Raw genomic sequence first — 17,257 nt, forward strand, 5'->3', positions numbered from 1 at the left:
TTGTGCTAAATCCTCAGGAAGACAATCTCCTCCAACCAAAAGTAAATATGCACCATGATATGAAAGATTAAAGGTTACATATTGCAAAAACTCTCCAAAAAGACATATAAAGCCAGAATTTTTGTAATAAACTGCACAATTTAAAAAATGTCCATGTCTTGAGAACAGCATTGTGGTACACATCCCATGGCAAAAGGTCACTTCCCTTAGTTGCCTCCTTTGCAGTAGGGCATATCATGTTTATTCTGAATCCATGAGCTGGCAGTGGGATCAAATATTGGCTAGTGAAGAGGAATGAGGTAGAGGAAATGTGATGGTAGGATTCTAATCTTCACCCTTTCAATGAGGAGTTTGGCATGCTAAGCACACCACACCACAACCAGTGCTGATCTCACAGGCAATATGGCAGCCATTTTGAAACTCCTGTTATTGGTACTTTTTCTGAAAAGATGGTCTTATAGAATGTTCCAAATGAACTCCAGTGGTGTTCCACATGAATTCCAATCTTGAATATACTGATGTTTCTGTAGTCTCGAATGTGCAGATGTACTAACAGTCTTGATGTATTTTATTGATATAGTTCAGAATGTCTTTAAGCAAATTCATAATAATCCATAAACGGTGTATTTGTCTGCAAGTATCAATGAGCACTTGTAATTCCAGTGAATAATTGAAATTAATAAATCCTCTAAAACTGTAACTGAACACAACTAAAAGACTGATTCTGCATCTGATGCTAAAATTGGAGTGAATCATTCTGATGTAAATTGCTTTATTTACAGACTGTCACCTGACTGATGATGCAATGTAAATTTCAATCAAATTTGCAAATAAGGTCAGGTCTCTTTACTGAAACTTGAGCAAACTACCTGGCAAAGATCAGGTGAACCATTTTTTCCCAAGGTGAAAACCAATGTCTTGAACTCAGATTCAAATAAATATGTTTACAAATATTATCTTAAAGTTTAGTCTACACTTATAGACAAAAGTTAGCTGTATAATGTCATATTTACAAAATGATCTTTACAATCTACAGTGATGGAGAAAAATGAAACTTACAATATAAATATATATATATATATATATATATATATTGATAACATCAGCATGGAGTTTTCACTAACAGACCTTTTGTTATATCTGGTTGGTCCTAAATGAAAATGGTGATGATAAAATTTCCAATGTGGCTGCAATGAGTGATATCTTGAAAATTGTGTTATCCTTGCTTCTCATAAATGTTGGGATCTTGTTTAGTTTGGTTTGTTGTTTTATCGCACAGCAACACAGAGGCTGATGTGGTAGGATTCAAATCTGCACCCTTTTAGTGGGGAGTTTGGCATGCTAGGCACTCCACAACCAGCTATGATCTGACAGATAATATGGCAGCCATTTTGCAACTCCTGTTATTGCTACTTTTTCTGAAAAGATGGTTGTATCGACCTGGAGTTTTTGCTTAAAAGCTTCTAATGATCTGTACCCAATTCTCGGTATTCATAGTGCCCATCAGCCCCTCAACATGTCTAACATGGTGGCCATTTAGAACATTTTATAGTTACTTCTCATGAATTGGTCATCCTATTGACATGTATTTTCACTTAAACATTTCTAATATCTTGGTGGCCCTAAATGAAAACGTTGAAGATTAGATCTGTAAAGCAGCTTCCATACTGGCTGTCTTGAAACTCTTGTTAGTGCACTTCTCCTGTTTAGATAGATGTAGTGACCTGGGTTTTTCACTAAAAGACGTTTTCTGATATGTAGTTGGTCCTCAATGAAAATAGTGTTAATCAGACCTCCAATATGACCACCATAGCAGCCATCTTGAATTTTTTTTATACTAAAAGCCAGGTTGTGATATCTAGGTATTCCCAAATGGAGATGCTGCTAATTAGACCTCCAGCATGATGTCCATGACAGTTGTCTTGAAAATTGTTATAACTACTTCTCTTGAAAGTATGGTCATATTGACATAGGGTTTTGAATAAACTACATATCACTATTTGTAATCGGTTCTAAATGAAAATGCAGTCAGTATCACATCCCGAAATCAGTCTCATTACTTCAGCTGAATAGATGGCCATATCAACATATTTTCTTTTTTTGAAATCCTGTTTTCTGTAAATATTAGTTGCTGTATTAAAATAATACTGATACTAAAATGACTGTCTTGATGGCTGTCTGGAAAATCTTTATATGGCTATTTTTCCAGAATGGATGGTCGTATAGGCATAGAGTTTTCACAAAAATTCTTTTGCAATATGTGACTCTTTTGAAATGAAAGTGGTGCTCAACTGTCCTGTAGCATAACACCTTAGCGGCCAGCTTGAAAATCTTATCACTCCTTCTCCTGACATGAAAGGTGGCATTGAAATGGCTCTTCACTAAAACACTTCTTGCAATATGTACATATTCCTGAAGGAAAATGATATGGATCAGACCAACAACATGTCCATACTTTTTGAAGGTCAGTATAAATACCAGACCTAATTGAACTTTGTGTCCAGTGAAAGGTCATTACTTGTATTTACATCATTTGGCTTATGAATACAGTGACTTGTGCATACATAAATTAATTTTTGTCATACTTTGGCATTTTGTTTGCTGCATTCCAATAAACCAATTGATATTTAGCACTCTAACATTTGTTTGATGGTCAAGGGTCTTGACCCTAGTTTTTAGCTGTACTGGCTTATTATAAATGTGTGCATGATAAAACAAAGCAATATAAATGGATTTTTATCAAACCCAGCTTGTGGATATCTCTAGAAAAATTCCTTGAGTGATGCAAGTTCATTAACTTGTTTGCCTTCTCATAAAATAATAATTATTTATTTAACCAAACTTAGCCTGTAGGTATGTCATAACATTGTTTTTATTATTATTTTATGTTGCATTATAGAAAGATAAGGAAAATTAAAAGCAGAACTGTAAATTAATGTGTCAGTCAGAAACATTAAAATCACTATGATCAAAATGTTTCAGTGGTACCTATTATGAATTACTACACTATTATGAATTACTACACTTAGAGTGGTGCACTGTAGTTACCACAGTGGTAGTATATACACAGAGGTGCACTACAGTTACCACATTGGTATTACATATACAGAGTGGTGCACTGTAGTTACATGACTTGTATACATCAATAACATCAATCTCAGGAATAAAATCAGTATTGATATGTCAAAATTGGTAAATAATCAAATCATTGTGATAAATCCTAATTTTCAGATGTTTTTTTTTACAAAAATTAGTGAACAAATTAAATTTGTCTCTGACTTCCTTTTCTGATGCCACTGCATTATGTAAATGGTCAGTTCATTAATGTTTGGGTGACTTGAGTGACTGCATGAACTAAACAAAACTATTATCACATTTACAGCAGATTCGGGTGTAAGTTGGCATGAGGGGGATTGATAAATGCATATCTATGTTAGAAGTAAACTAAGACCTGAAATTTAAAAAAATTTGCAGGAAACTTTTTTATATAAAAGTTTAGACTTTTATAAAATTTAACAGTATCTTGCTTATTTAGTCATTGGGGCAAGGTCACTACGAGGAATGATGTAAGTCTACGGCTGCTTTTTGTTGTAGTCAGTTTTAAACTCAAAGATAATTTAATTAAACTTTACCTACATCAGTGCTTATCATGCAGTACTTATGTCCCTTTCTCAAAAGTGAACATCATTAAGCAATGAGAAGATCATGAGACATGCGTGCTAATTTTGAGTTATAGCACATTATTGGATTGAACTTTAGAAGCATGAAGCAGATTTGATGAGCCTGAACTTATCCTACCAAACTGAAAATATTAGATTTTGTGATATAACTTCTTTAATTCATCTTCACATAGGGAAATAACTGATTAATAACCATAATAGAAATGCATGAATGTATAGTTATTTATACAAACAGACCTATGATAAGATTATTGTCTGTCTAGCACAGCACTCTGAATTCAGATGTAATGTTCAAAGTAACCCACTCTGTCTAGCACTCTGTATTCAGATGCAACGTTCTAAGTAACCCAGTCTACCTAGTACTCTGTATTCAGATGGAATTTTCTAAGTAACCCAGTCTATCTAGCACTCTGTATTTCAGATGCAATGTTTTAAGTAACCCAGTCTATCTAGCAGTCTGCATTTAAATGCAATGTTTTACGTAATCCAGTCTATCTTAACCCAGTCTATCTTGCAGTCTGTATTCAGATGCAATGTTCTAAGTAACCCAGTCTATCTAGCATTCTGTATTTAGATGTAATGTTTTAAGTAACCCAGTCTATCTAGCACTCTGTATTCCTATGCAATGTTTTAAGTAACCCAGTCTATCTAGCAATCTGTATTATGATGCAAATCTGTATTCTGATGCAATGTTCCAAGTAATCCAGTCAGGTTTCTTTGTTTTCAAAAGAAGTTTGATGTTATAGAAATACAGTGGTCCCCCTCTCACATGGCCACCCCATCTGCACTGGGAAAGTGGCCTTGTAAGACAGGTGGCCTTTCCAGAGAGGGACTAAATTTTTTGTGAGAAATATATGTAATGTACATAGAAAGAAAGCTACATACTTCAAATCATTTAATATCTTCATTTAATATCTTCCTTTAAAAGTAACATTAATTATTAAAAGGTCCTTCTTGTTATAATAATAGACTTATTTCAACTGAATATACATTAATAGTTTTTATTCCTGGCATAAGCGTGATATGCAAGTGGGTATTGTTGTCATGCACATTGCAAAACTGTTCAAAAACATCATTTAAGTCTTGATACATACATAATTCTTTTTCCATTTCCTCCATTTTCCCACTGCTGCTGAATAACCTCCTTATTGGTTATGACATTTTTATCGAGTCTTTTCAACATAAAATTGTTTTATTCGAGTCTTTTCTACATAAAATTGTTTGGCAAGTGTACCCTCCCCACCTCACCCGATGTCATCGAGTAGAACAACCATCTTTCTTCTAAAATAATATGTCTCCGTTTACGTGATGACATGTTAATGTTTGGTAATGATTTATTCGGATATTGCTAACTGTATGCGATTTAATTATGCAGATGAAACTTTTGTCAAGTGGATGAAATGCCTTCTTCGCAAAGGAAGTTACAAATATGTTGTCACATGATTTTTTGGTCTTTGTCTGGTACCCTGTTTTGTTCAAGGTTAAGTTCTCTGCGTGTGTGTTAATGCACAAAATCTACTTTTAGCCTATGCTGACCCTGTTATGATCTTGACAATTATGTCCAGTTGTAATCATCAAAGAGAACTTGACAGATATAGGAAGCCCAAAACTCTATCATAACATTGTTACGCCCATTGCCTGTAAATGTGGACTTTTATAGATAATGATATAATATTAATCTTACTGTTACATGTACTTTAGTCAACACTTCTTTCAGTAACAGAAACTTGACATTGGGAGATGTGTATCAACGATGGAGATAATCTGATTACTTACCCTACATCATGATATGAATTAATTATTTGTTCTGGATACATTTGGAAAAAAAACATGGCCACTTGTGAGGGTAATATTTTAGATTTTTGTACTCATATGCTGGCCGCTGGTCATGTTAAAGGGGTGGCCATTTTTGAGGGGTACTTTTTAATACAAACTCATTGGCGCCAAGGGATTCTGGCCATAAGAAGCAGATGGCCACTGGTCGGGGGGCCATTCAAGAGGGGGTCTACTGTATATACTACCTTTATCTAGTCTGGTTTCTTTGACTTTAAAAGAAGTTTGCTAAATGTTTATTACCTTTATCCAGTCTGGTTTCTTTGACTTGAAAAGAAGTTTTCTGTTTTCAAGATATTTGTTACCTTTATCCAATATTTCAATAGAAGTTTACTGTTATAGAAATATCTCTTACCTTTATCCAATATTTCAGCCTCTGTGACGATTCTTGCCAATGATATACCTGGTGGCGTGGTCAGACTGGAAAGTGATGCAGTCCTGACATTAGAGGAGCCAGGGGGAGACAATTCTAACATGTCCAGTGCGAACATTGTAGTCATGAGGGGCCCTGGAATATATGGATTGTTAAATGTTCCATTCGAGATAATTCCTCAGCTTGCAGGGAACCGGAATGATATCTCACCCATGCAGGGATCTGTCACATTTCAGGACAGACAGGTATGTAAAATCAATGCTAGCTCTGAAATGCTATGCATTATGCAGCCTGATTCATCTCTCACCTATAGGCTGTATGCATGTACCTGTCATGAAATAACAAATTTTCAGTCCAGTCAAAAACTTAAGGTTACTGTGAACCAACATTTATTTGAAGTTACTAAATTTTTTACATTTCTCAATGTCTGACTATTTTGCATTATACTATTTATTGTGGATCTACTGCATTAATTATTAGTACCTTGAATAGTTTAAGAATAAACTGTTTGGCAGTTTTAATCTCTTACTAAATAGCATGAAAAACAAACATGGTTATGGTGATAATGTGGACTAGTTTTTGTTTCCATGTTTGTTATGTGACTTTCTTCAAATCATAATCACTTGTGTTTAGAGAACTTAGAATATGAAAGTAAAATTGAATGTGCGGGTTCTTTCTTGTCTTTCAAAAATTGCAATTTTAATGATAAGTGTGATTCATCTGCATTAATATTTATAAAAAGATATATATTGATAAGTTTGATGTGTCTTTCTTTTAATTTTTAATGTTAGTGGTTATAGATTCCATTGCCATAGCTGCAAAATCTTTTTTAACACTTTCAACATGCTGAATGAAACTTATGCTTTAATTGGATTTAGGAAAGTAATTCACCATGTCATGGTTTTGGATGATTCATTAAAAAAAAAGGATTTAAAGCAGCAACAAACACGCTATTGAGTTATACACATGCAAGCATGCACACTCAGACACACAAGTGTCTCATAAGTGTTATGATACGAGTAATTTGAATGTACAGATGACCCAGATGGAGTCATTCAAATCTGTGTGTGCATCATGAACATGTAGCCAGTAGGCCAATAAAATCTTTTCTTTTCAGTGCATTGCTACACTGTAGCCAGTAGGCCAATAAAATCTTTTCTTGTCAGTCCACTGCTACACTGTAGCCAGTAGGCCAATAAAATCTTTTCTTGTCAGTCCACTGCTACACTGTAGCCAGTAGGCCAATAAAATCTTTTCTTTTCAGTCCATTGCTACACTGTAACCAGTAAGCCAATAAAATCTTTTCTTTTCAGTCCATTGCTACACTGTAGCCAGTGGGCCAATAAAATCTTTTCTTTTCAGTCCACTGCTACACTGTAGCCAGTGGGCCAATAAAATCTTTTCTTTTCAGTCCACTGCTACACTGTAGCCAGAGGGCCAATAAAATATTTTCTTTTCAGTCCACTGCTACACTGTAGCCAGTAGGCCAATAAAATCTTTTCTTTTCAGTCCACTGCTACACTGCAGCCAGAAGGACAATAAAATCTTTTCTTTTCAGTCCACTGCTAAACTGTAGCCACTAGGCCAATAAAATCTTTTCTTTTCAGTCCACTGCTACATTGTAGCCAGTAGACCAAAAAAAGCTTCTTTTCAGTGCATTGCTGCACTGTAGCCAGAAGGACAATAAAATCTTTTCTTTTCAGTGCATTGCTACACTGTAGCCAGTAGGCCAGTACAATCTTTTCTTTTCAGTCCACTGCTACACTGCAGCCAGTAGGCCAATAAAATCTTTTCTTTTCAGTCCATTGATACACTGTAGCCAGAGGGCCAATCAAATCTTTTCTTTTCAGTCTACTGCTACACTGTAGCCAGTAGGCCAATCAAATCTTTTCTTGTCAGTGCATTGCTAAACTGTAGCCAGAGGGCCAATACAATATTTTTCTTTTCAGTCCACTGCTACACTGACCCTGCAGGTACTGGATGATACCATTCCTGAGGATGCTGAGAGGTTTACTCTGCGACTGTTGGACCCAGGAACAAGTGCTAAACTGGGGACTCCTGTACAGAGGACTATTGTAATTGAACCCAATGACTCCCCAAATGGACTGATCAGTCTTTATGCTGCTGGGACCAGGTATATATATATAAATTAGTTTTTATCAGACCTTAGGATATTAAACAGATGGACAATAGTTAGAGTCCTCAGTTTGAATGTTCTCAGTTGGGAATGTTTAAAAGTGTAATCATTGTAAAGACTTAATCATGTAAAGCATTCATAACAGCCATCAATGTGAGTTTTCTGAGTGGGAAAAATATATCAGGTCCAAAAAGAATACAGACTGACAATTCAGTTCACATGGACATGTGAGGTTCACTGACTGAATTATCTGTTCAGGTATTTCCAATTCCATACATGTATGTATGTATACACTTTTAAACATTCCCAACTGAGAACATTCAAACTGAGGACTCTAACTATTGTCCATCTGTTAAATATCCTAAGGTCTGATAAAAACTAATTTATAGATGTACTTAATAAACATTCTCACCTGATGCATGCCAACTGAGGACCTTTATTGTAACCCATAACTAGTTCTTTAATAGGCTTATCATTCTGTATTTTTCTGGGACTAGGTACACATTTTCAGCTTTCGTTTTCTTTATGAAGGACTCTTCTTTCTGCACTCTTTCATCCCTAATGGACTGATAAGTCTTTACTCTGCCAGATTCAAGTAAGTACAGTCAACTGCACTTATATGCACAGCCTCGGGACCAGACCCAAGCTATGCATATAAACGGAGTATGCATTTAAGCGTAATTCATGTATATTTACAATGAAAAATGAGACCATACTTTCACTATGCACGTAAGCGATCTATGCAATTAAGCAATATAAACCTGGTTTGTATGTTCCTTCATATGTCCTTTGGTGTGTTCATTTGTTTGTTATGCTCTGTTTCTTAAATACTATTTCACCTTCACCCTTGAAAATTAGTATGTGGATGCATCTTAGGAAGAGTAACTGAGCCACATGAGAACTAGTTCAACATAACCTAATTTTTGTCCTTGATTGACTTGTGATATTTCAACAGTTCATTATGCACTCAGTGTCTTGGATTTATTTCACCTACGCTCATGAAAATTAGTATGCGGCTGCATCTCAACAAGTTAACTAAACCAAACCCAGACTAGGTCATTGTGACCTAATTTTCACAGCTGAATGACTTTTCTATTTTCAGCCATTCATTCTTATTTCTTCAATATCCTGGACCTGTATTTATAAATATTTTGGACCCTATTTCTCATATATTGATGAGGAATGGTGTGTGGATACATCATAAAATGTGTACCTTAACTATACCATAAAATGTCACCTTGACATAATTTTCATGCATAGGAGACGTCTGTATTTTTAGCCATTCATTTGTTACAACCATTATGTCTTAGGCCTTGTTTAATCGACTTTGTCATGTGGGTGCATCACAAGGTGAGTAACCAAACCATATCAAAGCTAGGACATTCTGACCTAATTTTTTATTCTTGAATGACTTTTGCACTTTAAGCCATTCCTATTTCTGTCATCAATATATTGTACCCTATGTAATCTACACTAATGAAAATTGGTGTACATATGTATATATATATATATATATATATATATATATATATATATATATATATATATATATATATATATATATATATATATATATATATATATATATATACATCTAAAGGACTAGAATAGGACCACATCTCAGTGATCTAATTTGCATACTTATGTTCATTACTTTATTTGCAGCTATTAATATTTAGACCCTCAGTATTTTGGACCCTTTTCCACCTACATTTGGACAAGTAAAATTGGTTTATCAGCCGACATAGGAAATTCAGAATAAAATTCTGTTTATGCTATGTAGTCTTTTTAGCTTTACTTTCTTTCATTTTATAAGATATCATTTGCCATTCCAATTTGACTAGATTAAGCTTTCAATGTCCAGGATGCGTGAGATCTCAGTAGAGGAAGGTGTTGGATTGATCCAGTTTGATTTGGTGAGGACACAGGGTGTTGAGGGTCAGGTCATGGTGGATGTGGCTACAGAGCCAGGCACAGCAACTATTGCAGCAGACATCAATCAGGTCATGCTGGCACCATTACAAGTACTGAATGCCCGTGACATTGGTGGCTGGTACACATTTTCTGTCAATGGTACCACATGTTTCTTGATGCTGAAGTCATCGGTAATAGGAGAGCTGGTTACAAGGCCAGGTTCTAATGGATCAACCATTCCAGTTGACCTCAACAATCTGAATCAGACAACACTTTTCAGGTGGCAAGGGGAATTAACTCCAGTACAGGTTAGATTTTCACATTTTATTCTGTTTGGTACAAAAACTTTTTTCTGAGAATGAACATGGAATATCAAAGTTCAACCATGTATTTATTAGGATCTAGAAAAAGTGTCCACTTACAACAGGTTGCTGCTTAATGTAGATTTATATAAATGTTTATGTTAGAAACATTTTGAGAAAGTGTTTTTATTAAGGATAATCTTAAACAAGTTTATTCTTTAAAAAATATTTACTTTATAGGAACAGATTTATGCTTTAAAAGTTGGACTCAAATGCAGGACATAATAAATTATATTGTTCTATATGATTCTGATATTATCTTGTATGTAAAAGTACTATGTATTGTCAAATCGAATACAGGACAAGATAGCATATATTGTTCTCTGTGATTCCGATATCTTGTATGTAAAAGTATTATGTATTGTCAAATCGAATACAGACAAGATAGCATATATTGTTCCCTATGATTCTGATATCTTGTCTGTAAAAATATTATGTATTGTTGAATTGAATACAGGACAAGATAACATATATTGGTCCCTATTAATCATATATCATCCTTTCTAAAAAAAATGTTATATTTTTCACCTTGTTTTGTATATGTAAGGGAGCATTCATTCTCCATTTGCATATGCACTGACATTATTCCAATATGGAATGATTTGCTGTGATGTCTCTTACTTAAGACAAAAACCTGGTTATTCTTTCATTTCCAGTTAACATAAAAATAAACCATGCCTTTGTAAACTGCTGATGTAAAAGATCATGTATTTGAAATTTTGTAAGAAAAAGTTTTTTCCCAAGCTTTTGGTAGCAAAAGAGTCATTCACTAAGAACTGTACAGAATTTAGAAGAAATGAAAATAAAAAAAAATTATATTGATAAAGTGAAGAAATCGTAATATCAATATGACTTAGAAGCACACTGAGATGCTTTGAGCATAATGCCGTTAGGGTTAAATCTTCGTTTAGTAAGATTTGTATAAGCTTTTATATAAAATGAGTACAAAATAATATAAGATTCATATTTTAAAATGAAGTAAAATAATATAGCAAAATAACTGATGTCAATTTAGATGTGATTTGATGGCATAATGACTTGATATGGCCATGATATCTTTTGTGGCATAATGACTTAATATTGCCATGATATCTTTATGGCATAATGACTTAATATTACCATGGCATCTTTTAGGGCATTGTGAGATAATATTACCATGATACCTTTTATGGCATAATGACTTAATATTACCATGGCATTTTTATGGCATTATGACATAATATTACCATGATATCTTTTGTGGCATAATGACTTAATATTACCATGATATTTTTTATGGGATAATGACTTAATATTACCATGATATCTTTTGTGGCATAATGACTTAATATTACCATGATATCTTTTATGGGGTAATGACTTAATATTACCATGATATCTTTTATGGCATTATGACATAATATTGCCATGATCTCTTTTAGTGCATTACGACATAATATCACGATATCTTTTATGGGATAATGACTTAATATTACCATGACAGATTTGATGGCATAATGACTTGATATGGCCATGACATCTTTTGTGGCATAATGACATAATATTACCATGATATCTTTTATGGCATAATGACTTAATATTACCATGCTATCTTTTGTGGCATAATGACATAATATTACCATGATATCTTTTGTGACATAATGACTTAATATTACCATGCTATCTTTTATGGTATAATGAGTTAATATGACCATGACATCTTTTATGGCATAATGACTTAATATTACCATGACATTTTTTATGGCATTATGGCCGAATATTACCTTGATATTATGGCATAATGACTTAATATTACCATGACATCTTTTATGGCATGATGACTTAATATTACCATGAAATCTTTTATGGCATAATGACTTAATATTACCATGACATCTTTTATGGCATAATGATTTAATATTACATAAGTAATACATTCAATAAAAAATGTGAAATAGATTTTAAAAGTTATTCAGAACATGTTTATGATGTATAAAGAATGGGTATAAGTAAAGCATTTTGATGGTATATTTCATGACATATATCAGGTTAGAAATCTATTCATACCATGCTTAAGATTATAGAATATGACTAATGTGGTACAGTTGGAATGTTCATTGTACTTTCTTACCCTCCAACAATGTGTATCAGTTTAGGCATATATAATATATTAATTAGCATGCATTCATCAATATTCCAACATCTTTTCCCCAGACTGTTGAAACTGACGGTGTGGAGGCTGCCCAGTCCTTCACTATTGATGGTGTGGCCTACCTCATAGTACTCAACTCTGGCAACTTCAACAGGTACCAGACCAATTCCAGGCTGTATAGGGTCACAAGTAATGGGATTCTTCTGGTGGTAAGTATCAGACCAACTACAGGCATAAAGTGTACACAAATAATGGAATTTTTCTGGTGATAAGTACCAGACCAACTCCAGACTGTATAGGGTACACAAGTTATGGGATTTTTTTGGTGGTAAGTACCAGACCAACTCCAGACTGTATAGGATACTCAAGTTATGGGATTCTTCTGGTGGTAAGTACAAGATCAACTCCAGACTGTATAGGATACTCAAGTTATGGGATTCTTCTGGTAGTAAGTACGAGATCAACTCCAGACTGTATAGGATACTCAAGTTATGGAACTCTTCTGGTGGTAAGTGCAAGCAAATGTTCTTCTGACATTGTTTCAATTTGTATTGTGTGATGTGTAGATGCTTATTACTATCACATTGTTACATTATTACTATCACATTGTTACTTTATTACTTTCACATTGTTACTTTATTACTACCACATTGTCACCTTATTACTATCACATTATTACCTTATTACTATCACATTGTTACCTTTGTAACAAGATAACCAGTTGGGGGTTGGATTATAATGAAACACTAATGATGGTTGATACAAATACAATGTTTATTGATGAATGACTCAAATAAAAAAAGAATTATGATTAATACATGTGTATATATGATCCAATTATTGAACAAATTAACACAATTCTCACAAATCTAATAATGTAACATGAATGTAAATACAAGTAAATTACCTTACATAGTACAAAGACAAAGGTTAATCATTCACAGTAATTTCACATGATGAAAAGAATTGTGTTTTACTCAAATAGTAAAAATGATGTACTTTACTCATATAGTAAAAATGACATATTCACTCAAATAGTGAAAAATTGTGTACTCAAATAGTAAAATGATGTCAAAATGGACAGATATCATACAGTATATCTTTACAGTCCCAAAACACTGGGTATAACAAACCCCAAAATTAGCCCATGGCTAAAAGAATACATGTATGGAGTTATACAAAACACTCCATCACTAGAATACTTGGCTACCAGTCACACTGGTCAATCAAGCAGTCTGCTTTACAGGTAATCACCAACTACCATTCAGTCACTTGGTCAATCAGGCAATCAGTGCCCACCAATCGGTCAGCAACATTCGATCACCTGCTATTCAACCAGCAAAACACTGTTCATTCGGCTCTATGGCTGCTATGATCAGCTCTACAGCTGCTATGGTCAGCTTTATGGTCAGCTCCACAGCTGCTACTCCATCCAATCTGATCATCTGAAAATAAATCTGACACCATGTACTAAGAATGACACGGGCATATACCATAACATGTAATGACTTTATATACAGTACACAATACAAATTACATTATCAGCACAACATTACAAAGCAATAAACAGGTTCAGAAGTGAACCTACCTGTGTCCGATAAGAATCCTATGGTACCAAGAATTTCTTAATAAAATGTAACTTTATCTCCTGTTAAGTCACATACAAGAATAGAAAATATTTGCATTATAATGTACAAGCCGGAGCTACATAGAAAATATAAAAAAATAAACATGGCAGTACAATAGTTATAACCTATAATATACATTAGAATAATAAATAACTCACATACCTCTACAGCTTGAGATCTGCAAGTCCTTAAGTAGACTGCTCACTGACAAGACATTTCTGTAGCATAATGTTTTTGTCCTATGGTGAGGTATTTATACACAGATGATCGAGCCCTACATCATCTGTGTGCTTGATGAATATCAGTTTTTCCCATCGAAAGCACTTTGCATGTGCAGCATAGAATGAAGTGAACTCACTGTTAAAAAATATTGTACAATATATATAAATCACCCTCAGGCATCCCTGTACATAAAAAATGAAACCCGAATATGTGTATTAATAAATAACAAAGGGATTTATACAATTCCATGACAGCCGTCTTCAAAGGTAACTTCTACAATAAATGTCAGGTCAGTTTATAACGATTTTGGCAGTTGATTCAGTCAGATAGCACTATAGGAGAACATTTGTCATGGTAGAAAGGCAATAGTAGATTATTTACTAATTACGCCTCATATCAGACTTATTATGAAATATGTCCAGTTTTCTATTTATCAGATGAATTTTTTAAAATTATTGATTTATGTATCAGTATATTCCTAATTTCCAATTTGCTGTCAGTTATAATTTAGGTCTTTTAACGGTGTCACAAAATAAGATTTGTTGGGGTTAATGAACAATAGTAATGTCGTTATAGCACAACGGCACTTAATTCTATCAGTATAAAAGGTAGAAATATATGATAACACCTCCTCTGTTCCCATTTAAAACAAGGAAACTAACTCTTAGAGTTTGAAACCAGGCCCCTTGGTGACTCCATGCTAATTGTTTTATACCATCTTTAATTTATACTATTCTTTAACACTTATTTTGCGGACAACACTTCTTTACTTCAGAGTGAATATACCTAGAAAGTGATTTTCTTCAGTGATATGCAAATGGCATACAGGTCATGACCACAACATATGTAATAAATGAATAGATTAGTTGAACAAATGTCAAAATGTTCTTGAAAGAAAATAAAGTTGATTTTTTTAATTTAAAAATTGTTTTGATTTGGGGTATTCATTTTGTCCCCCAAACAAGTGTTCAAGTTGATAAGACACAAAGCAATGGAGAAACCTCAAATAAAAACTGCCATTAAAAAATCAGTAAGGTACTTAAACTGTAAATGGTTTGGAATGTCTCTATTACAGTAATGTAAGTTGTGCGAGACAAAATGCACAGATAGTACAAGACAGTTAGTGAGGAGTCATCAAGGTGTAGGATTTCACAATGCAAGAAGTAGTTAATTGTGTTAATTGGAAATAGAGGAGGGTGTTATCATGAATTTCTAGCTTTATACTGATAGAATCAAGTGTGTGCTTTACAGTGTCAGTACAAAGTTGTAATGTTAGAATTGTTACTGATTGAATCAAGTACCTGTGCTACAGTGTCAGTGTAAAGTTGTAATGTTAGAATGGTTGCTGATAGAACCAAGTACGTGTGCTACAGTGTCAGTATAAAGTTGTAATGTTAGAATGGTTGCTGATAGAATCAAGTACCTGTGCTACAGTGTCAGTATAAAGTTGTAATGTTAGAATGGTTGCTGGGAACATGATGTCTTGCTGAAATAGCCATTGTCAGATATTTTTGCCTATTATCATTGAAAAAGTGCATTTTTCCTGTAAAAATCAACAAAATCAACCAAACTTGAGTATTGTCTGTAAATAAGTATAAACTGGCGTATTGTCTGTATATAAGTATAAAGTAGTTAATTGTGTTAATTGGAAATAGAGGATGGTGTTATGAATTTCTAGCTTTATACTGATAGAATCAAGTGTGTGTTTTACAGTGTCAGTACAAAGTTGTAATGTTAGAATTGTTGCTGATTGAATCAAGTATGTGTGCTACATTGTCAGTATAAAGTTGTAATGTTAGAATGGTTGCTGGGAACATGATGTCATGCTGAAATAGCCATTGTCAGATATTTTTGCCTATTATCATTGAAAAATGTGCATTTTTCCTGTAAAAATCAACAAAATCAACCAAACAGTGTTATCAAATGAATAGTCATGGTGTTTAGCAATACAGTCTTCATGCCCAATTTGCTATAATTATATGAACTTCAGTCTTTTCTCTTTACATCAACAGCTTCAAGATATTCCAACTAAAGGTGCCAGAAATGCTGCCTTCGTCTCTTATAATGGTGGCTATTACCTCATAATTGCAAATGCCCTTGACAACAGTGGAAACAGTCGCATCAACACCGATATTTATAAATGGGATGCCAACTCAAGCCTCTTCAGTTTACCACCTTGGCAGTCACTTGCTACTCTGGGAGCTGAAAGTGTGGTGGTGTTTGAAGTAGAGGGGGCAAAGTATTTGGCTGTTGCTAACAATTATGATTCAGTAGACAAGTCCTACCAACTTGAGTAAGTTTTATTACAAAATGTCTTTTCTCTTTCCTGAATCAACTGTTCCATCCATACATGGATTTTTATTATCCTTATTGTCTGCTATGGAAGGTGGTTTAATCAAGTCATACATGGATTTTTATTATTCTCATTGTCTGCTGTGGAAGGTGGTTTAATTATCCTCATTGTCTGTAATGGAAGAGGATCAAGCCATACAGGGAGTTTTGTTATCCTCATTGTCTGTAATGGAAGAGGATCAAGCCATACAGGGAGTTTTGTTATCCTCATTGTCTGTAATGGAAGAGGATCAAGCCATACAGGGAGTTTTGTTATCCTCATTGTCTGTAATGGAAGGGAATCAAGCCATACAGGGAGTTTTGTTATGATGAATATCTGCTATGGAAGGGGTTCGATCCATACATGGAATTTTATTATCATGACTGTCTACAATGGAAAGGATTCAATCCATACAGGATGGTTTATTATCTTAACTGTTTGTTATAGAAGGGTTTCAGTTGATACAGCAAGTTCTGCTATGGAAGGGGTTTAATTCATACAGGGAAGTTTATTATCCTGATATTAAAGCAAACGAGGTTATGTTATCACCCCAGTCTGTGCTTGTATACGGACTAAATAACTAAAACATTGCTTGAATTCAGGGAAAGTTGGTTTAGTTATTGAGGGTGATACAAAAAAGAAATG

At 34.0% G+C, this 17,257-nt stretch overlaps 1 protein-coding gene across 1 annotated transcript in view; it reads left to right on the plus strand.

Moving 5' to 3' along the window:
* LOC149802116 (adhesion G protein-coupled receptor V1-like) overlaps positions 1-17,257 on the plus strand; it is a 513,020-nt gene that overhangs the window by 310,316 nt on the left and 185,447 nt on the right. The window contains exons 57-61 of the mRNA XM_089956897.1: positions 5,887-6,131; positions 7,836-8,020; positions 9,888-10,245; positions 12,493-12,639; positions 16,293-16,573. Of these exons, the coding sequence (XP_089813023.1) occupies positions 5,887-6,131; positions 7,836-8,020; positions 9,888-10,245; positions 12,493-12,639; positions 16,293-16,573 (1,216 nt within the window). The remainder of the gene's footprint in view (positions 1-5,886; positions 6,132-7,835; positions 8,021-9,887; positions 10,246-12,492; positions 12,640-16,292; positions 16,574-17,257) is intronic.

Source organism: Sinohyriopsis cumingii, chromosome 4, assembly GCF_028554795.1.
Source record: "Sinohyriopsis cumingii isolate HCF-2022 chromosome 4, ASM2855479v2, whole genome shotgun sequence".
Lineage (NCBI taxonomy): Eukaryota > Metazoa > Mollusca > Bivalvia > Unionida > Unionidae > Sinohyriopsis > Sinohyriopsis cumingii.